Here is a 22982-nt window from a genome sequence, read left to right on the forward strand (position 1 = left end):
ATCTGTTCATATGATTTTTTTTGACATCCTTAAAGGCAGTGTCTATATACAGAAACCATTATTCAGAAGTTCCTTTATTTTTCAAATGAATATTCAAATTATCAAAGTTAAAAAATGCCAAAACATTAATTTACTCTCTGATCCTATAGGTTAGGTTACTTTTGATGCTGAGAATGAAAACCTTTCCCAGGACCCTGGCAGGCTGATTACTGCCTTAGACAATGTCATGCTTTTAAGTTCGACATATAAAGGTTTTCTAGTTCATTGATAAGTCCAGTTAAGATTGCCAGGTAAAATACATGCTGCCTAATTAAATCTGAATTATCTAAAATTCAAATTGACCTAGTGCTCTGTATTTTTATTTGCTAAGTCCGGCAACTCGACATCCAACAAACTTAAATAATTACCTCTAAGGGGTTATAGACCCATTTACAAACATTTTAAACTTCTTTTATACACCTATTTCCTTGTAAAGTTCTTCAGTTATCTGAACTAATAAAAAAAGCCACCCTTTTTAATACCAAATAATTCTAAGTCTAATACATTCAACACTGTTAACCCAGAATTCTTATAAATGTTCCAGAACTGTACAGAAACTTAGGAAGGTTTCAAATAAGAGTTACAAATCTAAATACATTCCCTCAATTGCACATTTTATGTTGTAGTTACAACATTGCCAGTTTAATAGGTTAAAATCTTTCATATGTTACAAGGTCATAAAATACCACATATGTACAAATTCCTTCTTGAAAGACACAAAAAACTGTACCCACTGAATTCTCAACCTTTCCCTGGTCGGAAGATACCCACTCAGCAGGGAGGACAATCACCACCAGCTTTTCACCAGAGATTCAACCAGGCTCAAGGTCTGGACTGTGGCCAACAGGGAGTTTAATATCCCCACCAGTTCAGGAAGTCATTATTTCCTTCCACATATTCAACACTCTGGGATTATCTCCTTAGAACGCCTGGGTGTGCTTGGCTAGAGATTTGGCCAGGATGCTGACTGGATGCATGCTGGCAATACTTGCACGCTCTTCCCTGTGGCTATGACCACACGCCCATCACTTCAAGAGGGAGTGGTGTGGAGATCCCAACACTGGCTTCAACTTATTCTCATTACTTCCTCTCTTTAAAGAAGACTTTTCCATCCCAAGGTCTGCAAATCCTACCCGGGTTTATAAGTTGATTGGATTTTGTACTTTTTTTGCTTTTCAGATCTTTTTATCTTCCTGCCCAAATCTCTAAAAGCCATTTTGTTGTTGTTCTTTAGTTGCTAAGTCGGGTCCAACTCTTCAGGACCCCATGGATTGTAGCCCGCCAGACTCCTCTGTCCATGGGATTTCCCAGGCAAGATTACTGGAGTGGGTTGCCATTTCCTTCTCCAGGGGATCTTCCTGACCCAGGGATCCAGCCCACATCTCTTGCATGGCAGGCAGATTCTTTACTGGTGGGAAGACACCAGGGAAGCCCCAAGAGCCATTTTACTTGGACTGAAATCCTACAGTTCTTGCAAAATCTTCCTTTCTCGGGGCCACATAACTCTCCAGACATTAAATAATATCAGACTGAATCATGGATCTCCCCAAAGGCTTAACTCTTTGTCCTTTCAGTCCAAGGACTGACCCATCCCAGTAGATCTGCAACTGCTTTTTCCGGCAATACACTGCTAGTATTTGATGTGTTAAATTGTATATAGCAAAACTTGCCTTAAAGATTGTTATTCAAACCAGACTTGACTTTAATTACACCCATCAGAGTTGTTGGCATGCTGGAATCTGGGTGTGTCCAGGGACAGCTAACTGCCAGATCCCAGTGATGGCAGAAAACCTGGCAGAATTCCCCACTGCCCCCTGCCTCCTTGTCCTCCCACCCACACACAGAAGGCTCCACACCCCAGGTGCCCTCTGGGGTGGAACATTTCCGAGTTCATCAGTTTCCAGGAGAAGGCATATGCCATGCGATCACAGCAGAAATGACCAGATGTCAGGGCTGGCTTCCGGCTGGGTTAAGAGCGACTTTGCAGAGACTGATGCCTAGATTAAGTGGACCAGTTTCCTCATCCGAGTGACAAAAACAGGGGAGTCTAAAAACTAGCTCATTTCCTTCATTCCCTTGGGGAATGAAACCCACGATCTTGAGTTCCTCAGAGAAGTGAAAGCAGCAACAAGGAATCCAGTAATTCCTGTTATCAGCAAGCTTTACAACTCAGCGGACTCTGAGCAGGTGGCCCGGAGCCCACTCTCCAGACACTGCTATCCTCTCTCCGAGCCCTGAAGTCAGAGGAGCCACGATGCCTCTGCCGCTGGTCTGCCTGCTGCTTCTCCTCCTCTCCACTCACAGCGCCTTGGCCCTCAAGATCTGCTCCTTCAATGTGAGGTCCTTTGGGGAATCCAAGAAGGCAAACTGTAATGCCATGGATGTCATTGTGAAGGTGAGCCCCTTTTCCTGTTAGAAGGACTGCTGGATACCCCTCATGCTTTCTCTAAAGCTTTCGGACTTTTAAGAGACTCAAGAGGAATTTAACTGAAGTTAGCTCCTAGGGTGAAGGAAGCTTGCGCACTCTCTCCCATCCCCTCCACTCCTCTCCCTTTCTTTTTCCTTCTCTCCCCCTCCAGCCATCAACCTTTTTCCAATTCCCAAGTCTAATCTTTCTCCCCACTTAGCTAAGACTTCCCTTGGGTAATATGACCAATGTCTTGAGACTCTGTTCACATTCTTCTGGTGTCGGCTGATTCTCTTTATCCTATAGGTTAATTTATTTTTGATGCTGGGGCTGAAACCCTTCCCAAGACTCTGGGTTTTATTACCTTAGAAAACCCCAGAGACACCACATTCTGGTGGGAGCACCAGGGGCCCTGGGTTCACCGTCACCTGGCAGCCAGGTGCACCAGCTCTGCAAGTCCCTTCTCCCTGAGCCCCTCAGTGCCTTTCAGTAAGATGGTCCTCACGCAACCTGGCTGGCATTGCCGGGTCACTGTGAAAATGTAATCAGTCCATGGTAAGAGCTAACACTTACAGAGCCTTTGCTAAGCCCACTCTGTGCCAGTCACTGTATTAGGCATTTTATATTAAGACAACTTACTTAAGTAAGGTATGATCACATCTGTCACGTCTTCATAAACACTATCACCTCCTCACCTACAATTTCTTCCCCATCAGTTTTCTTTTGTAAAATAACATCTTAATTTTTTAAAATTAGGAGTGTAATTTTTAAAATTATAAACTTATAGTTTACAAATCAATTTTATTAAACTAAAAATAGTCAATATGGACTATTTTGAAAATACAGAAACATATAAAGAAGTATCCTATCACTTGAAGATAACAGTTGCTGGCACTTGGGTGACTTTGTTGTGGGTGATTTTCTATCCAAAAATAATACATAAATCTGCATCTATTTTGCAGCATGGACATACCCTATGTATCAGTTTTTTATTCTGCTTTTATATGAGAAGTATTTCATATGTTGTTAATATTCTTTTAAAACACAACTTTTAATGCCTTATGTTGCATTTCCAACGTGTTTCATTCAACGCTTTCCTATCTGGGGATGCTTAGGATATTTCCAGTTTTTCTGTTGCAATACATCTTCCTCTTTGATCTGCATATGTAATAATAAGGGCTTCCTTGGTGGCTCAGTAGTAAAGAATCCATGTGTCAAGAAGGAGATGTGGGTTCGATTCCTGGGTCAGGAAGATCCCCAAGAGAAGGAAACGGCAACTCACTCCAGTATTCTTGCCTGGGAAATCCCATGAACAGAGGAGCCTTGTGGGTTACAGTCTATGGGGCCAAAAACGAGTTAGACTAAAATAATACAGTAACAATATAGTAATAATAATAATAACATTTTGTTGTCTGCCTCCTATATGGCTGGCCCTGTTTTAAATATTCATTTGTCCTCCAACAATCCCGTGAGGGAATGACTATTATTATGCCAATTTACAGATAAGGAAATTGAGATGCAGAGTAGTAGCAGAAACCTTTTTACAGTGGAAGATGTCCCTCAAAGTGAGAAAACTAGATCAAAGGATTAATGCATTCCCCCGGTGGCTCAGGTGATAAAAGAGTACAGGAGACACAGGTTAGACCCCTAGGTTGGGAAGATCTCCTGGAGAAGGGATCTACCCACTGCAGTATTCTTGCCTGGAAAATTCCATGGACAGAAGAGCCTGGAGGGCTACAGTCCATGGGGTCGCAGAGTCAGACACAACTGAGTGACATTTTTTTCTTTCACTTTTCACATACATATTCTAAAGTGCTTTCCAGAAAGATTGGACAGTGACAAGTGACTAAATCAGCAGGCTGTCTAGGAGAGCAGCACCCAGCTCGCCTTGGTGAACCCTACAAGTCTGACACCATGATATGCAAGCCTGTTGATGGAAGGATGCAGACTCCGACACAGTCCTACTCCTCTGTCACTACACTGGTATATCTTCAGCCCCTGGCACTTCTTAATGGCACCAGGCCAGTGTCGGTGGCCTCTCTGTTCTGCCCTTTTTAGAGAGGAAACTAGAACATATATGTGCTCTGGAAATAGGCCCAGTGGCATAATCCCCCTGCTCCGTGTTTCTGGAAGTGACGTGAGAAGACAAAACGAACAATGAGGATGCTCTGTCCTTGACCACCACACCCCAGCCCACAGGACCGCATAAAAGGAAGGTCCTGGTGGCCTCCAATGGGTACTGGCACCCTGGTCCCCAGCTTACTGCTCATTCTGAAGGAGACCCTCCTGTATTCTTTACCCACTGAGTTCTTCTTTTCTTTTTTTAGCCACTCCCTATGGCAGGCATTTGGGATCTTAGTTCCCTGACAAGGGGTCGAGCCCATGACCCCTGCAGAGGAAGTGCAGAGTTCTAACCACTGGACCACCAGGAAAGTCCCCACACTGAATTATTTCTTGCCTCTCAGGGCTTGTTCAAAAGTCTCCTCCTCCATGGAGCCTTCCCTGATCCTCTGGGCAAATGTAATTAATTATTCCTCAACACTCTCACAGGCCTGACTTTTATTTAGCACGACTATCATTGGTCTCTCACTGTAGCTAGTTCTTTCCATTTGCCTTTTTCACTGATAACGAGTCTTTGAGGGCGGGATTGTATTTTAATAGTGTAGCATGGTGGGCTTTGCAGTCATGTGAACCTGATTTCACATCCTACTCTACCACCTATACTGGCTTCATGACTTTAGTCACTCAGTCACTGTGAGTTTGGTTTCCTCCTATGCTTAATGAGTTCAAAATCATAGTTGTCTCAGAGCTGGTGAGGCTCTGAATAGGCTCACAATAAATGTTAACTCTCATAATTATTATAATTGTACTTCTTTATTTCTGCAGTATCCAGCCTGGTATTCTTTACTTACTAAGGCCTTAATAGATATATTTATTATTATTATTGTAATTATTCAAACAAAGCCAACTTGTGGGACTTACAGGAGTCATGCGCTTTCGGTTCCGGATTATGGTTGCCTACGGAGAAGGCAATGGCACCCCACTCCAGTATTCTTGCCTGGAGAATCCCAGGGACGGCGGAGCCTGGTGGGCTGCCATCTATGGGGTCGCACAGAGTCGGACGCGACTGAAGCGACTTAGCAGCAGCATGGTTGCCTAGGTTCACATTCTGGCTCAGCCACTTTCTAGCTGGGTGATTCTGGATAGTATCTCAGCTTTTCCAGAAAGAACCTCAGGCTCTTTGTCTTTACGATGTATATCATAATAGTACTTACCTCAGGGAGTCCATCATTTATTTCAAAGGAGAAGATACTTAATTTAACAAAGCACCCAATTTGATACTTAAAACACAGTAAGTGCCCCCAAATAATAAAACAATCAATCAGTCTAATTGAAAAATGGGCAGACAATCTAAATAGATATTTCTCTAAAGAAGACGTACAGATGGCCAATGGACACATGAAAATATGCCCCATGTTGCTAATTATTAGAGAAATACAAATCAAAACTACACTCACTCTAGTCAGAATGGCCATCATTAAAAGGTCAACAAATAGCAAATGCTAGAAAGGATGTGGAGAAAAGGGAACCCTCTGACATTGTTGGTGGCTCAGATGGTAAAGAATCTGCCTGCAGTGCGGGAGACCCGGGTTTGATCCCAGGGTTCGATCTCCTGGAGAAGGGAATGGCAACCCACTCCAGTATTCTTGCCTAGAGAATTTCATGGTGAGGAACCCGGTGGGCTGCAGCCCATGGGGTCGCAGAGAGTGGGATACAACTGAGCGACTAAAACTTTCCCTTTCACATGTATAACTGACTCACTGTGTTGTACAGCAGAAATTAACACCACACTGTAAATCAACTACAATGAAAAAAAAAAAAAGGGTAAGTGCCCAATAAAAGGTTTCATTATCTGTAGTAAATGGCCTCATACCCCCGGGGAATTCTCTCTCTGCAGGTCATCAAACGCTGTGATATCATACTCCTGATGGAAATCAAGGACAGCAACAACAAGATCTGTCCCACGCTGATGGAGAAGCTAAATGGGTAAAGATGGGGCCCCTGGACCCTCCACCGGCTCAAAGCCAGCTGCAAGGACATCTGAAAATCCCCTGGGAACTGAAACTAGTGTGAGGACCAGCACTGGCCCAGATCACCAGGTCACATGGCCAACACTGCCCCGGCTTTCAATTTCATTAACTGTGGTCCTGAGAATTTTCAACGAGTTAGTTTTAATATGATAAAACAAAGGAGGGAAATGGGTGAGGATCAGGACTGGGAGAAACGAAACAGACTAGAAGCTGAGCTGAAGTACTGTTACAAAGAAAAGATTGAGTGCAAATATGAAAACATGATATGCCCACGGGCTGGAATATTACACAGCGATTAAAAGTCATGGTTACTATAGAGTAGGTTAGAGCTAAATATCCCAGCATGGAAAGATGGCTACAATACATGGGAAAAAGCAAGTTCAGAACTATACATAAAAGAGCCCATTTTAGTAATCACACTACGTCATACATGAATAAGGGTGTGGTTGAGTTTGCATGGGCATAAAAGAAAGACAGGAAGGACGTGCTCAACTGTTAAGAGTGGTTACTTCCGGGGTGTGGTGGGTATGACTGGAGGACCACTTGGAAGGGGGGTGTGAAGACACGAGAAACATTTGCTTTTTATTTTATATACCTCTGTCAGTTCAGTTCATTTGAGTCGCTCAGTCATGTCTGGCTCTTTGCAACCCCATGGACATATACCCCATGGACATAAACTTCTGTATGATTTGAGGATTTTACAAAAGTCTGAATTTGATTATTTGATTTGAACTTTTGAGTATTTTATAAAAAGTCTGAAGGCTGAGAGAAACAACCTTCGATGCTCTCCTTCACAGAGAGAGGTCCTTGGGCTGATGCCAACCACCCCCAGTTTCTCATCTGAGAGTCCAGACTTGGAGCAGAGCACCTCCTTTTTAGCCTCCCAGGTCTGCTCTAGACAATAACAGAGGGAGTGAAGCCCAGGCGCTAGGCACCTCCACTCAGCTCAGACCACGTGGGCTTGGATTCTGGCTTGGCTATGACCTTGGACAAGTTACTGAAACTCATTGTACCTCCTTTTCCCCATCTATAAATGAAGCTAATAACAGAACTCATCTTCCTGGGATGTGGTGATAATTAAATTAAATCATGCATGTAAATGGTTAAGCTGTGCCTAGTATGGAGCAGTGGCGACTAAGTGCTGGGATGTTCATCACTAGTAAAAGTAAGGGTATGTATGTAATGGCAAGTGATGGTCCAGAGGGCCCCAGGAAACAGCTGATACACCGTAAGCATACCATAAAGGCCAGGCATCCTGTTAACCAGTTCACCTGTGCCATCTCCTTCACTCCTCACAACCCTGCAGAGCTTCCCCTACCGCTGAGGGGCTGAGAGACAGATTGCGGGCATCTGCCCAAGGGAACCAGCCAGAAAACGGCCGAATCTACCTTTGCACCTGGGTGGTGTCTGACTCCAAAGCCAGTGCTCTAGTCTGAGTCCCCTCAGCCTTCCTTGGAGCGGCCCGGGCCAGTTTTCAGAAGTATGGGGGACGGAGGGGACAGGGGGTTACAGGCACAACCTGCAGCTGGGCACCCTCAGTGGTCTCAGTTCTCCCCACCCTCCCTAGACTGTGCTGTGGACTCCAAGCAGAGCCAGGCCTGTTTGTCTCCTAATTCTCTGTAAGCCAGGAAGCGCCTTCGTCACTTCATAGCTGAGTCATTGCAAGCAGTTTGCCAACCCGGGACTTGGTAGACTAGATTTAGAACAGAGCCAGTCTTTCCAAATTGGAAGCCCAATAGAATCCACTGTCTGCGCTCCTGGGGCCCCATGGCCAGATCTGCCTTAGAATATTCATTTCCAGGAATTTCTGCAGGCTCTAAGTTGGCCTCTAAAAGCCCCCTCTGGTTTCTCCCAATGGAACCTGAGAATATGCCACAGCCTAGACATACCCCAGATCTCGTGGGAAGATGAAGCAGACTCTGCCCAGGGTGGAGTTATCAGCAGGTTTGGCACACACACGTGAGAGTCAAGTCTTCTGACGAGGGTGAGGCAGAGGATCAATGGGACTTTATGACTGTATCTTCAGCCCCCAGGACAGAAACAATAGCTATTTGGAATCACAGTTTCAGGACTTGTGAGATAAATGCCTGGGGGTTTTCAGAGCAGAAAAGAAATGTCCAACAAATATCTTAGTAGGTCAGCCATAAAAAGGAACGCATTTGAGTCAGTTCTAATGAGGCAGATGAACCTAGAACCTATTATACAGAGTGAAATGAGTCAGAAAGAGAAAGATAAATACCGTATTCTAACACATATATACGGAATCTAGAAAAATGGTACTGAAGAATTTACTTACAGGGCAACAATGGAGAAAAAGACATAGAGAATAGACTTATGGACATGGGGAGAGGGAAGGAGAGGGTGAGATGTATGGAAAGAGAAAAAAGGAAACTTACGTTACCATATGTAAAATGGATAGCCAACGGGAATTTGCTGTATGGCTCAGGAAACTCAAACAGGGGCTCTGTATCAACCTAGAGGGGTGGGATGGGGAGGGAGACGGGAGGGAGCTTCAAAAGGGAGGGGATATATGTCTACCTATGGCTGATTAATGTTGAGGTTTAACAGAAAACAGCAAAATTCTATAAAGCAATTATCCTTCAACAAAAAAATTAATTAATTAAAAAAAATCTTAGTAGGAATCCTGCATATGATAAAGGCTCAGAAGTAACCTGGTGAGGTTTATTCTATCAGGAAGTATGAGGTACAGTTCAGCCACGGGCCAGAACAACCTTCAGGGCTGACTGTGGCCTGAATCTTCTATGGTCTCAGTGATGTCCCACAGGTACAGGACAAAGCAGGTGGATTTGGGGGTGGGTAGGATCGCAATTCAAATTCCAGCTCTGTACTTGCAAACTATAAAAATGGAGTAACAATAGTACACCTCTTATCAGGACAAAAAATAATGGCAGATGTCACATTCCCAGTCAGTGGTGGTCCTTCTTATGAGACTCAAAGATTATAATGAACAGAAGCCCTTCTATATGATGCCATTGGACATATGAAGGCCGATTGGAGGGAGGGGAACCTAGGCAGAGAGAAATGTTTGTTCTTTAAGACGCAACGTAAAATCTTTTTGTTTTCCAGAAATTTAAGAAGAGACATAACATACAACTATGTGATTAGCTCTCGCCTTGGAAGAAACACATATAAAGAACAGTATGCCTTTCTCTATAAGTAAGTATAAATTATGCTTCCTGGAACATGGTTTACTTATCAATATGACCGTGAATGGAATAAAAATCTTTTCCTCAAAACCAAATTTAAATGCCAAACCAGTTCTCAATATTGATCAAATTACTGAGCTGTTAAAATTGGGGCTGATGGAAAGGATAATATTAACTCTTTAAAACTAATTTGTTGGATGACTCGGTGACCTGGTCAGGAAAAGAGTTCTTTATCCCTCATGGTCAACTCCTGGCAGGGGATGGAAACATGAGTTGCCCGGCATGGCTGCTCTGGAACATCACATCCTCATTTTCTTCCTACTAATAATTTCTGCTGAGTCTGACCTTTAAGTTTTGAGCTCCCCAGATATTCAGTTCCCCTAGGGCTCTGGCCCTTGAGGAGACTGACTGAGCCTTGTCCTCAGGTAAAAGATCCCTTCTGGTGCTCAACTCTGCAGGGGAGGCAAATAAAGCCTTCAAGAAGCTCTGCTTCTTGAAAGAAGTAAAAAGAGAGCCAACTCATCTAGGAGGACTGTCTTTTTTTTCTTTTTTCTTCCAGAGAAAAGCTAGTGTCTGTAAAACAAAGCTACCTCTACCATGACTATCAGGCTGGAGACGCAGATGTATTTTCCAGGGAACCCTTCGTGGTCTGGTTCCAGTCACCCTACACCGGTGAGACCCACAGGCCCCTCTCACCCCTCACTTCCCCAGCAAGCTCATGAAAGGGCAGCAGCCCTGAGTTGTGAGCTGTGATCCCAAGGTTTATGCAGCATCTTTAGGGAGGCATTTCGCTTGAGATGACCATTAGGGGCTCTAACACTTGAATGTGGAGGACACAGTATAGTTTGACGACACCAGGCTGGCTGCTTAGAATGCCACAGCTCAAGACTTTCTTGTCTTAGAAGCCACTTTCTGGAATCAATAATAACCTTACTCTTACCTGATAAGAGTAACTTTCGGAGCGTTCAGGCTGATAGCAATTATTTAGAAAAACCCCCCAGTCCCAATCAAGGACAGCTGCTCCTTCATTTGAAAAATCTGAACACTGGCCAACAAGGATGGTCTCCCAACCTAGAGCCACACTGCCCCTCCAGTAACCACAGAGCAATCTCTCCCACAGACTGGAGGCAGAGAGGAAATCTAAAAGATTGCACCCTGATCTCTGACAACAATAGTACTTGTATTAGTCACTAATAATTATTTACCCGTGATGAACACCAGGTTCCTGTCATCTTTGCAACACCCAACAAGATAGCAACTAGGAATTGTCTCTGCTTTATGATGGAGGAAATTGAGGTTCAAATAGATGGAGTCACACACCCAAGGTCATCCAGCAGTCATTGAAATGGACAAGCCAGGGCTGTAACACAAACTGCCATCTCAGGAGCCCACACGTTTAACCACCATGCAATACTCAACAGAAAGTCAAGAATTACTTTGCTTTGTAGACTGGAACTATAGAGAATCAGATCTTTTTTTCAATACTCACCACATGGGTACTGGACAAGATAGAAAAGGTCCCTGCCCTTGTGAAGTTATGTGCAGCAGGGGAGACAGATAATAACTAAACAGAGCTGTATGTGTGAACACCTATATCTATATCACACGAATATTAACATCTTGAACTATGAAGTTAACTATTTCTGCACAGGGTTAATAGCTCAGATCAGAATATTTCAGGAAAACAAACATGGAAGAATGGCAGGAGATTTTCAGCAGGAAACAAACCAAAAAACTGAGAAGGAGGTGGGGGCTACTGAGGAACCAGAAACGCCTTTCAGAGAGCACATTCAATAATAGTTTTTGTCACACACGATTCACATTTAGCTGACCTGGCAGTGTTGAGAGAGGGCCTTCCCACCAAACGCTTCTTTCTTCTTTGAGACAGTCCTCAACCTTCGTGAACTGCTGAACAGACCTGTTTGTCTGGAGCTTCCACCCTTCCCTACTACCCTCCCCTGCAACACCCACCTGCGCTGGGATGGCACCACAGCTCTGCCATGTTTGGAGTTTTCTCTGCATCTGAACAAGGAAATGTCTTTATGTCCTCTCTGTTTGGGATTAAAGAGGAAGGAGTTCATCATTTATCTTTTCTTCCTTCATTTATTTTCTCAATCATTCATTCATGAGTTCAATCAACAAACATTTCTGAGCACCTCCAACATGCCAGGCATGGTGCTAGGTTCTGGACCCAAGAGGGTGAACAAGAAGATAAGCCTGCCCTCAGAGAGCTTAGGTTCCAGTGGGCCAAACTAAGAAGCCAAGCAGGTAATTTCAGAGCATGAAGGCAGTAAGCAGGGTTTACTGAATAGCGGGGTAAGGGGCTGCCTTAGACAGGGCAATTGGGGGACGCCCCCCCGGAGGTGACAACGGCTCTGACCAGAAGCAGTCACAGATTGTTGGTGGAAAGGCATTCTGGGGGGAGGGCACAGTGAGCACACAAGCTCAGAGGCAGGAAAGGAGTTGGGATGTTCATGGGACCAAGAAGAGGCTGGGGAGTAGAAAGGAGGAGGGAGGAGCAGAGTGAGAGACAGGCTGCTGAACCAGGGCAGGGTCTTGGAGACAGGCTGCTGGTCTGATGGATTTCCCACTGTGGGACTTCAGCAGTGATAATGGACCCCAGCTCCTGAGAAGAGCGGGGACTCAGGTACAGACCAAGGGAGAGCCTGAGGAGGAGGTGTTCATAAAGACACCTGCTGTTAGCAGGTGGGCAAGACGCGCACCTCCTCTCACTCAGGCTCCCTCAGTCCCTCCTGCTGGGGAGGCCCACAAAGGACCGCTCTGTTTTTTAAATAAAATTGTTCGGGCCTTTTTTTTCCCCCTTCTAATTACAAAAGGCGTATAAACTGAAAACCCTTAATTTTTTTTTTTATTTAGAAAAAGTTTTTTTTTTTTCCTTAGTACAAAGCCAAACAGGCTTAATGTTTTTTTAAAAATAGAAAATACAAGGTTTTTTTGAAAAAATGAGAAAATAAAAACACCCACAATGCCAGTGAGGAACACTGTCTACCAGCTTTCTCTTAGTCAGGAAGGGCAAGTGGGAGAAAAGAGGCTTTTGCGTGCTGAAAATGGCAGCCTAATGACCATAATGTTATTTAAATCTCGACCACTGGACCTTCTGGAAATGGGGGGCCCTAAGTGACACAGTCCGTGCCTTTGGGGGGACAGCCTGTTTCCCTGAAGCAGTGTTCATAAAATCTTGACAGAGGAAATGTGTGACCTCTGCCTCTTTCCTGTTCCTCAGCTGTCAAGGACTTCGTGATTGTCCCCCTGCACACCACCCCTGAGACATCCGTTAAAGAGATTGATGAGCTGGCTGATGTCTACACAGATGTGAAACATCGCTGGAATGCAGAGGTGATGACCCTCTATGTCTGCTGAATTCCCATCTAGCAGGGGCAGAATCTGGTTCCTAGGGAGGGTGAGGAGGCAGGGTCTATGCAGACGACCACCACTTCAGAGCTTCATTTTAGGCCTTTTCTCAGCCCAAAATATCTTTCTGCTAAATGTGCCCGGGTACGCTCCCTGTGGGTCTTGGGAAATTCATACCCTGCTCCACTAATAATGGCTGCCAACATTCACTGAGCAAATGAATAGCTGGTGCCAGGCACTATGCTAAGGCTGGACATGGGATAAGTTTACTTAATCCTCCCAACAGCCGGATGAGGTAACGACTTTGATCATTCTGACTTGACAACTGAGAACAGTGAGACAAAGAGATGTCACAAGTCTTTCAGTTACAAGTGACAGAATCCCAAAATGGCTCATGAAAAGAAAGAGCAATTCATTGGTTCAAGGCAGAGTTGGACAAGGCAATCAGAGCTTGTCTTGTCTCTCTCCACTCTCCATCTCTTAGCCTCCCATTCCCCTGGGTGGGCTCCATTTTCAGGCTGTCTCCATATGATGGCAAGATAGTCACCAACAGCTTCTAAAGCAACTGACAAATTTTCTGTCCCACAATGGAACAGATAAACTGGGATGGAGTCTTATTGACTAAGTCTGGACCACATGTTCATCCCTGAACCAATCACTGATCAGGTGGTTGAGATGCTCTGATTGGTTAAGTCTGTGTCAGTTCCACCCCAACCTCATGGACCAAGGTAGAGGAGGAAGATGGTTTCTCAAAGAAACTAGGGGTGCTTTCACAGAAGGGGAATAACAATACATCCACCATCCATCTTGGCCTCAATTATTTCCTTATCTGGAAAACAGGGGTGCTACCCCACCCTCCACCCCCGGAGGCTGTGAGGTGTATGAAAGTGTGTGGCACACATGGAAATGATCCAGAGGGCTCTTCCTCATTCTTCTTTCTCCTTTTAAGATGTGACTCCAATGACATAATCCTTCCACCTCAGTTTTGCTGCTCAAAGTGCAAAATCAGTCAAGTAAAGTGTGGACACAGAGCTGGGGTATGGTGTGTGCAAGGGGTGTATTTCACTGCTGATTTGTAAAAGGCAGGGTACAAGTAACACTCACTTGTTCCTAAATTATAAATTCCATTCACTCATTTGGCAAGAACTTATTGAGCATCTGTTAAGTGCCAGGTACTGGGGAGGCCTCAGTGGTACAAAAGTGACCTAGAGGGGAAACTCTTGTGCTGAGCAAGGGAGGGGCTTTCAGGGAGGCTGATTTGGATTCAGTCCTTAATTTCACCACTTGAACTTCCAAGTCAAGTAGCCTACAGCAGGTCACTATATCCTCTACTCTTTCCATGGGGAACAAAGGTCCCTTCTACCTCTTAGTGCTTATTGTGAGATTTACAATAAACTTGATAAAACACTTAATGTTTGGCCTGGCACACAGGAAGTGCTCAGTAAATCATGCCTATATAAATAGAAGCTGCCTGACACTCCAGTTAAGGATGACATCCTGTCCTCAACTGCACCCACCAGTCTCAGGGAAAACCATGATACCCAAGGTCAAAGAAAAATGTTTTTGAAGAAAACTCTGAGGTCAGCAACATCGCCAAACAATAGCACTAACAAGGAAATCTGTTTCCTCTCATAAGAATACTAAAATTCTGTTTCAAAAGCCCTACAGGGGAAAACACTTCCAAGATGGAAGACTCTGATGGTGGCCTTAGGGCAGAGGTGGGCAGCTTGTTCTATCAGCCCCTCCCCGTAAGCCTCTTTTCACTTCCTCAATAGGCAAAATTCCCACGAAGAGTTCAGTTCCCAGCTTCAAAACGAGAGAGGAAAGAGCAATGCCAAATACACCACCTGAGTTCATTTTTCCTTTCTTGGAAACAAAAGGCATGGATTCATTCATATGTTTATACCCACAGAGACAAAAGATGTGAGGGAATAACTGAGCTGTGTTCTTTCATCTTTAATCTGTACTCCAAATTGGAGTGACTCAGTGATTAAGAACAAGAGGGAGCAGCTACAACAAATATCCTTCTTCCCATTAAGAACATCCTTCCTTGTCATACTCACCCATCCAATACTCATCAGAACTGTGGCTCGGTTTTAAACTGTGGCCTCTTCTTTTAAAAAACAAAAAGAAATTAAGACCCTATATTAGTCTGCTTGGGCTGCCATAACAAGTCCCAAAGACTGAGTGGCTTAAACAGCAAAAATTTCTATCCTCACAGTTCTGGAGGCTGGATGTTCAAGACAAGAGTGGCAGCAGGGTTGGCTTTCTCCTCGGTCTTCCCTCTGTGTCTACATCTTAATCTCTGTTTATGAGGACACAAGTCGTATCAGAGTAGGCCCACCCTATATATAACCTCATTTTATCTGTATTAACTCTTTAAAGGTCATTTGAAAATATTCTGAGATACTAGGGGTTAGAACATATGAATCTGGGGGGACACAATTTAGCTGATAACTGAACTATCATTTACTGGGTATGCAACGTGGAGTCACTGCTACCAGTTCTGCATGAAAATGTCAGACAACAATGCCTACAGGAGACAGTTACAAATCCTGTCTTCCAGAATTTCATTTTCATGGGTGACTTCAACGCCGGCTGCAGCTACGTCCCCAAGAAGGCCTGGAAGAACATCCGCCTGAGGACGGACCCCAAGTTCGTTTGGCTGATCGGGGACCAAGAGGACACCACGGTCAAGAAGAGCACAAACTGTGCCTACGACAGGTAGGAGGCATCTGCCAGACCACCATGAGCCCACACAGTGCTTGCTGCGTGTTGGGAAAGGCTGCTCCTCCTGGGCAGATGAAGCTCCTGGCTTGGAGAGCCGAGTGCTTAGACTTTAGGCCCTTTAGTACCTCCACTGGGTACTTTGTGAAGCATGCAAATCAAATGGCCATATATGGTGGCCTTGGACACATAGCTTAGCTGTGGCAAGAGCGGGCTTTGCTGTTGGACGGGCCTGGTTTCAAATTCTGTCCCTACCACTTAGTAAGTCTGGGACCAAGACAGTTAAGCTCTTTGTGTCTTTGTTCCCTTACCGGTAAAACAGAGATTATATTAAACATGAGCTTTAAACAAAGTAACATGTATAAATCTTATAAATCTTCTAACACAATATCTGGAATATGGTTAAGTGCTCAAGATATTCACTGGCTGTTAAGTACTAGATCACAAAGACATATTGCAATTTATTCACTCAATTCTGTCACTGGGCATTAGGTCATTACCAAGGGTTTGTATTAAAAGCACAGCTGTAATGAACCCCCTATATATATATATATATATATATATATATACACACACACACATATATATATATACACATATATATATACATATATATATACACATATATACACATATATATACACATATATATACATATATATATACACATATATATACATATATATATATACACATATATATACATATATATATATGCATTTTGTGTGTATTTATGATTTCCTCAGGATAAAAGTCTAAAAATGAGACTAGTTACTGCAGAAAAATTTATACTTCTAATGCTTTACCATACACTGGGGGTGGGGGAGGGGTGGATGGGCCACACTGTGCAGCTTGCAGGATCTTAGTTCCCTGACCAGGGACTGAACCTGGGCCATGGCAGTAAAAGTGCTGAGTACCAACCACTGGACTGCCAGGGAATTCCTGTGCTGTCCTGGGCTTAGTCACTTAGGCATGCTCGACTCTTTGCAACTCCATGGACTGTAGCTCCTCAGGCTCCTCTGTCCATGGGATTCTCCAGGCAAGAATACTGGAGTGGGTTGCCAAGCCCTCCTCCAGGGGATCTTCCTGACCCAGGGACTGAACCCAGGTATCCCGCATTGCAGGTGGATCTGCAATCTTTTACCGTTCTAAATGCAAATATATACATCTAAATAACAGCATTCTCTAGTATTTATAAACTCTCCTTGGAGATTTTCAATCGGCTTTCAACTTTGCTCCTTAAGTCAGGAAGTGAAGAGGGACCTGAAGTGTGTGAACATCCATGACTGGTCCATCCACAGCAGAGACCACGGTGGGGGGAAGTCCCAAGGAGCCCCAGTCCTCAGAATAGTTGCCATTCCCCGAGCTCAGCAAGCCACCAAGGAAGCGTGAGATGGACAAGAGGACAGTTCTCACTTCTCTAGTTTTAAGTTCTGACTTTCATTTCCATCCCATGACCTCCTTTGTTCCTCTAAGAGCTTTGAGGGCTAGTGTGCCTTCTGCAGACTTCATCATCACAGCTTCCCTAAATGGAAACAGCCCTGGGCCCCCTGGCCCTGGGAAAAGCAGAACCAAGGTGGCGAGTTACAGGAGACTGAGCTGCCTGGGTACTGCCCCCTCCATCCTATTCAGCTACCTCAAAACTGGCTGAAAAGGATTGCTTGCTCCGTCGCCCACTTGCATATGCCAGCTGTGTGGCCTCGGCAAGTTAAGTCCCTTCTGTGGTCCCATTTCTCTTCCCTGGCAGAGGAAAGGGAGGCGACTGAAAACAATGCCACAGAAGAACAGTACATCCCAGGAAAAGATAGATCAGATGGGGTGGAGGAGCAGGTCAAAAAAGAGGTTTACTGAAGGACTCCCAGATATTTTTTAAACAATTGTATTTTTTTAATATTATTTTCATTTATTTATTTATGTGGCTGCACCGGATCTTAGCTGCAGTGCACAGGATCTTCAATCTTCACTGTAGCATGTGAGTTCAATCTTCAATTCCACACTGTAGTGTGTGGGATTTTTTTTTTTTTTTTTTCATTTTGGCATGTAAACTCTTAGTTGCGGCCCATGGGATCTAGTTCTCTGACCAGGGATCGAACCCAGGCCCCCTGCATTGGGATCAGGAAGTCTTAGCCAGTGTACCACAAGGGAAGTCCCAAAAGGACCTCCAGTTTTACACACTTATATGCCAAAGGATGACAGGATTACATGATTTTTTAAACCTTTCTTTCTTGTTTCAGTGCTCTGAATTATCTGTGTTTTCAGTAACAGTATCTCTCTCTTATGGTTTGTAAAAAGGCATATAAGGGAGAAGATGAAATGGCCTCAGTGGCAGTCTTTGTTCTGTGTGCTGCGTGCTGGTGGACATGCCAAGATGCTCAGAGCCGGCTGGGCACTGGAGCAGCCTCAGGAAGCTTAGTGGGATCCACTGACTCGCCCCCACACAAAACTAACACAAGTCCAAATTAGGGGAGCCCTAATTATGCTGTTCTTCACACTCTGGGTCTGAAAGGATGGGTTCAAGAAATCCCCACCTGAATGCCAAGAGTTTACTCATGGAGACGAAGTCAAAATTCAGGCGGTGTTGGTAACCAACAAAGGAAACCAGGTCAGCTGGCTGGTGTCGGGGAAGGCTCAGTGGTCATGGGCGGGCAGTCCGACCCAGACTGCCCCTCTTCAGCCAGCTGGTTAGGCCATGAAGACCCTAACACGTCACCACACGTAAGACACATCGGACTCCACTTAACCACCACTTTCCTATTCTCTGTCAGCACTGCACAGCGACAGTCTTTTTTCTCTGTATTAGTCTTTAAATCTATTCCATTATTACCAAAATAAAATTAATTTCAAGAGAAAATTTCACGAAACTGAAGGTAAGAAAACAGCATTACTTGTCATCAATCAAAAAATAATTGTAAAAGTAAGCCCAGTGAAAACAAAACATGTTAAATTATGCCTTCATTCTCTTGTCAGCAGAATACTCTCTGTCGGATGAAACAGGAGCATAGGGAAATACTAAAGATAAGCCAGGACCTTTTTCTATAATTGAATCAGGAAAAGTGAAAATAACTGCACAGGAAACATCTTTCAGTACTCCAGCCATTGCTATGTGCTGAGATGTCTACATCTCTTCCACTGCCAGGGCTCCCTGCTCGAACAGGGGACACTGTCCTGGTGCCCACAGGTCACAGCAGGGATGACCCTATTTTCCAACTACAAGTGCTGTGGTGAGGGTCTTTGTCAGGGAGGGGGAAATGTTCCCTTCAACCCCACTTGAGTTCTTGTGGCTGAACTAACTCAAGTTGGCACAATACTGATTAATAGGAGAAAAAGGAACAAATCTTAATTTGTGCACACAGAGGTCTTACAGAAATGGGACCTAAGAAGCGGTCAAGTTGCAGAAATATCTCTTTTGACCCACCTCCTAGAGTAATGAAAATAAAAACAAAAAGAAGCAAATGGAATCTAATTAAACTTAAAAGCTTTTGCACAGGAAAGGAAACCATAAACAAAACAAAGGAAACAAAACCTTAAACAAAATGAGCCAACCTTCGGAATGGGAGAAAATATTTGCAAACAAAGTAACTGACAAGGGATTAATCTGCAAACTATACAAACAGCTCATGTAGCTCTATGTCAAAAAAAAAACAAATCAAAAAATGGGCAGAAGATCTAAACAGACATTTCTCCAAAGATGACATACAGATGGCCAAAAAGCACATGAAAAGATGCTTAACATCACTAATTATCAGAGAAATGCAAGTCAAAACTACAATGAAGTAGCACTTCACAAGGGTCAGAATGGCCATCATCAAAAAGTATACAGATACTAAATGCTGGAGAGCGTACTGAGAAAAGGGAACTCTCCTCCACTGTTGGTGGGAATGTAAGTTGGTACAACCACTATGGAGAACAGTAAGGATGCTCCCTAAAAATCGAAAGATAGAACTACCATATGATCCAGCAATTCCATTCCTGGGCATATACCAGAGAAAACCATAATCCTAAAGGATGCATGCAGCCCAAAGTTCACTGCGGCATTGTTTACAATAGCCAGGTCATGGAAGCAACCTAAATGTCCATCGTCAGAGGAACACATAAAGAAGCTGTGGTACATGTATATACACGATGGAATATTACTCAGCCATACGCAGTGAAACAACGCCATTTGCAGCAACACGGGTGGACCTAGAGATTATCATATTAAGTGAAGTAAACCAGACAAAGACAAATATCATATGCTATCACTCACATGTGGAATCTAATTAAAAAAAATAAAGATACAAATGAACTTATTCACAAAATAGAAACAGACTTACAGATCTCTAAAACAAACTTACTGTTACCAAAGGGGAAACGTGGGAGATAGGGATAAATCAAGTGCTTGGAATGAACACACACACTACTGTAAGATAGATAACCAATAAGGAACTACTGTATAGTACAGGGAACTCTACTCAATATTCTGTGATAACCTATATAAGACAGGAATCTTAAAAGGAATGACTATATGTATATGTATAACTGAATCACTTTGCTGTATACCTGAAATTAACACAACACTGGAAATCAAATACACTCCAATAAAACTAAATTTTTTTTACCGTGGTCAAAACAGAAGGCTTTTATAATTTTTAGACAAAGAACAACAAATTTGCGAGAAACTGACAGGACAAAAAACTCAGGTTTGGGTGCTCAATTAGTGAAGAATTTAAACAGAGTTTTGGCTTGGGGGCAGTCAATTAAAGAAGGAACAAAGTTTGTTTATACAGAAGTGTTGGCCTGAATTCCCTATTCCTGGAGATAAGGGTGCCTGTCCTTCCTCTACCTCCAGATGCAGGGAGTGTACCTCTCACAGGGGAGATTTGTTTCCTGCTTTCAAGGAGAAAGAAAGGAGTGTTCCTCTTGCATTAGCTGTTTCTTAAGTAATTTTAATTCAAAATAATCATATGCCATTGTGGCCTATTTTGGGGGTGGCCTGCTCTGAGCTTCAGCACAAGCTAAAACCAGGGCTGGACTTTTGAACTCCATGTGAAAGGGCCAAGCAGTTCAGTCATTCCAGAGGTCAAGCAAGAAGCCTGGTTTGATCTCAGAAAACAACAGAGTGGATTAATGTGATTCTTTTCCCTCTCCTTCTCCAGGATCGTGCTTAGAGGACAAGAGATTGTCAACTCTGTTGTTCCTCAACCAAACCACATCTTTGACTTCCAGAAAGCTTACAGGTTGTCTGAAGAGAAGGTACAGCTGTCATCTCATCTTTCTGTGCCACTGTCCTGGGACGATGGGTTGGTGTCACCCAGTGATGGTTTAGGTCACCAATGGAGACCTGACCCTGGGCCACTGGACCTTGAGTCTCAAAGCCTATGATTTCATGACTTGAAGACGTGCCTCAATTTCTGATTGAACTGGTCCAGGGATGATGCTCCCAGTGTGTGTTCCTTTGGGTGACTTGGGGCATTTCATTCTGAGCCTCCCTCAGCTTGAATTCATTTGTCACTAAAATCAAGGTGTCTCCTAATTCCCAAATCTATTTCCCTTTTCTCTTTATAGGCCCTGGATGTCAGTGACCACTTTCCAGTTGAATTTAAACTTCAGTCTTCGAGGGCCTTCACCAACAGCAAAAAAGCTGTCTCTTCAAAGAAGAAAAAACAGGCCAGTCGTGCCTAGATACAAGGGTGCCATTTATTAACTATTTCCTGCCTCTATATAAAGCAGCTCCAACAGGTATGAATTGTTCCTGCGCTCAGGGAACAAGACGGGCCCAAATGCTTCCATTTTTCAACTTGAATCTACTTCATCTTAAGCCAAACTGGGAAGAGTGTCTTTTATTCTCCCTCTTGAGCTCAAACCTCCTCTGAATGTCTAGAAAGGAAACTGGGGGCTTCACATCCTGACCCTACAGGTGTCACTGCTCAAACGGCCGAGAAGCCACACGAAGAGGAACATCGGCTCTCTGTCTTGACCATCCTGTTCCACAGGAAACGACCCCAAGGGCCAAGAATGCCAAGGCCCCAACAGTACCCCATGATTTGGGCAATGAACTGCTTTAGGACCTGGCCCTCCTGTGTGAGGTCAGGCCACCATCACATCTTGCAGGGATGCAGGGTGAGGCCATTCCCACTGGTCTCCCTGCCTCCAAACAGTCCTCCAACTCAGCTAGCCCAGCGATCACCAGTGTCATCCTTTGAAATTCCAATCTGACCACAGCCCAGCCCCAGCCCCACCCCATTTTTAAATCCTTCAGGAGCTCCTGTCACCACGTAGAGAGAGCCCAGGGTGTCTGGATGCCCAGGAAGGTCTCTATTTCCTGGTTTATCACGTCAGCCTTACCTTTGCCCACCATGGACTGTAGCCCAGCAGGACTGCCCCTTCCCTGCATGCCCCAAGCTCTCCCTCCTTCTGGGCTCAGCAACCCCCATATGCCATACTCCTACTATAACGTACACCTCATTGTATGTTCACCAAGGCCACTATTTGGGCTCTGAGGGGGCCTGGTGGGACAAAGGCCCAGCAGGCTGGGAGGGACTGGAGGATCCTGTTATCTCTCCGCAGCTGGAGACTTGCAGAGGAGTCCAGCAGCAAGGTACCGTTTTACCAATATCCAAGGTGACCATTTTGGTTTGTTTTGCTTTGTCTTCCCTTATATTGTTTCTTTGAGTAGTACATGAGCAGGAGTAAATCTGTAAGCAATACCAAGAAAGAAGCAATGATAAGGGACACTGAGCCCAGCCCTCCATCTCTGGTTTCCTGTCTCAGAAGGGGCCCCTCTTACCAGCTGACACATTCCACCTGAGAGACTCTGCATAAATAAGCACCATGTGTAATCTTGAGAAATAGAGCCTGGCATACTATATGCGCAGTCTCACTTTTTGCTGATTTTCCTAATTATATTGAGGGCGATGTGACTTTTGATATAAGAATGAGAGACTGTAAGCCTGATATTTGAGATTTGGTTACATCTGGCTGAGAGAATAAAATCGAAAGTGTCCTGCTTTAAACATGCCCTGATTTCTCCAAACATCCAATGAACCTCAGAGGTCTTGCTGGAACCGGCGGTGGCAAGGCTACAAAGCTTCCGTGACCCCTTATGAGCAGTGCTCACAGTCCCAGGAAAACTTCCAGTTTCCAAGGTGCAAAATGGTCAAGCAAGCAATTCACAAATGAGTTCATGGCTGAGGAAAGGAT

The 22982-nt window shown here is 44.2% G+C and overlaps 2 protein-coding genes across 5 annotated transcripts in view; one reads left to right on the forward strand and one right to left on the reverse strand.

The window, feature by feature from the left end:
- ABHD6 (abhydrolase domain containing 6, acylglycerol lipase) overlaps positions 1-22982 on the reverse strand; it is a 93422-nt gene that overhangs the window by 67837 nt on the left and 2603 nt on the right. The window contains exon 2 of one of the 3 annotated variants that reach the window (XM_081524740.1): positions 11676-11755. The exons of the other annotated variants lie outside the window; for them this stretch is intronic. The gene's annotated coding sequence lies outside the window, so the exon portion shown is untranslated. The remainder of the gene's footprint in view (positions 1-11675; positions 11756-22982) is intronic. 3 annotated transcript variants of the gene reach the window in all.
- Positions 2188-22795, forward strand: DNASE1L3 (deoxyribonuclease 1L3). 2 transcript variants are annotated; one of them, XM_081524744.1, is made up of 8 exons: positions 2188-2434; positions 6405-6493; positions 9625-9714; positions 10264-10376; positions 12949-13061; positions 15643-15800; positions 20939-21035; positions 21348-22795. In XM_081524744.1, the coding sequence occupies exons 1-8, from the start codon at positions 2294-2296 to the stop codon at positions 21462-21464; spliced, it is 918 nt and encodes a 305-aa protein (XP_081380870.1). In that variant the 5' UTR covers positions 2188-2293; the 3' UTR covers positions 21465-22795. The 2 variants fall into 2 exon arrangements, with proteins under 2 accessions (XP_081380870.1, XP_081380871.1); XM_081524745.1 differs by lacking the exon at positions 9625-9714.

This window comes from Giraffa tippelskirchi, chromosome 9, assembly GCF_054371585.1.
Source record: "Giraffa tippelskirchi isolate mGirTip1 chromosome 9, T2T-mGirTip1v1.2.pri, whole genome shotgun sequence".
NCBI lineage: Eukaryota > Metazoa > Chordata > Mammalia > Artiodactyla > Giraffidae > Giraffa > Giraffa tippelskirchi.

Coding starts and splice junctions, on each gene's coding strand:
- DNASE1L3 (XM_081524744.1), top strand. CDS start 2,294: ATGCCTCTGCCGCTGGTCTGCCTGCTGCTTCTCCTCCTCTCCACTCAC. Junction 6,494..9,624: donor CTGATGGAGAAGCTAAATGG/GTAAAGATGGGG, acceptor TTTGTTTTCCAG/AAATTTAAGAAGAGACATAA. Junction 9,715..10,263: donor CAGTATGCCTTTCTCTATAA/GTAAGTATAAAT, acceptor TTTTTCTTCCAG/AGAAAAGCTAGTGTCTGTAA.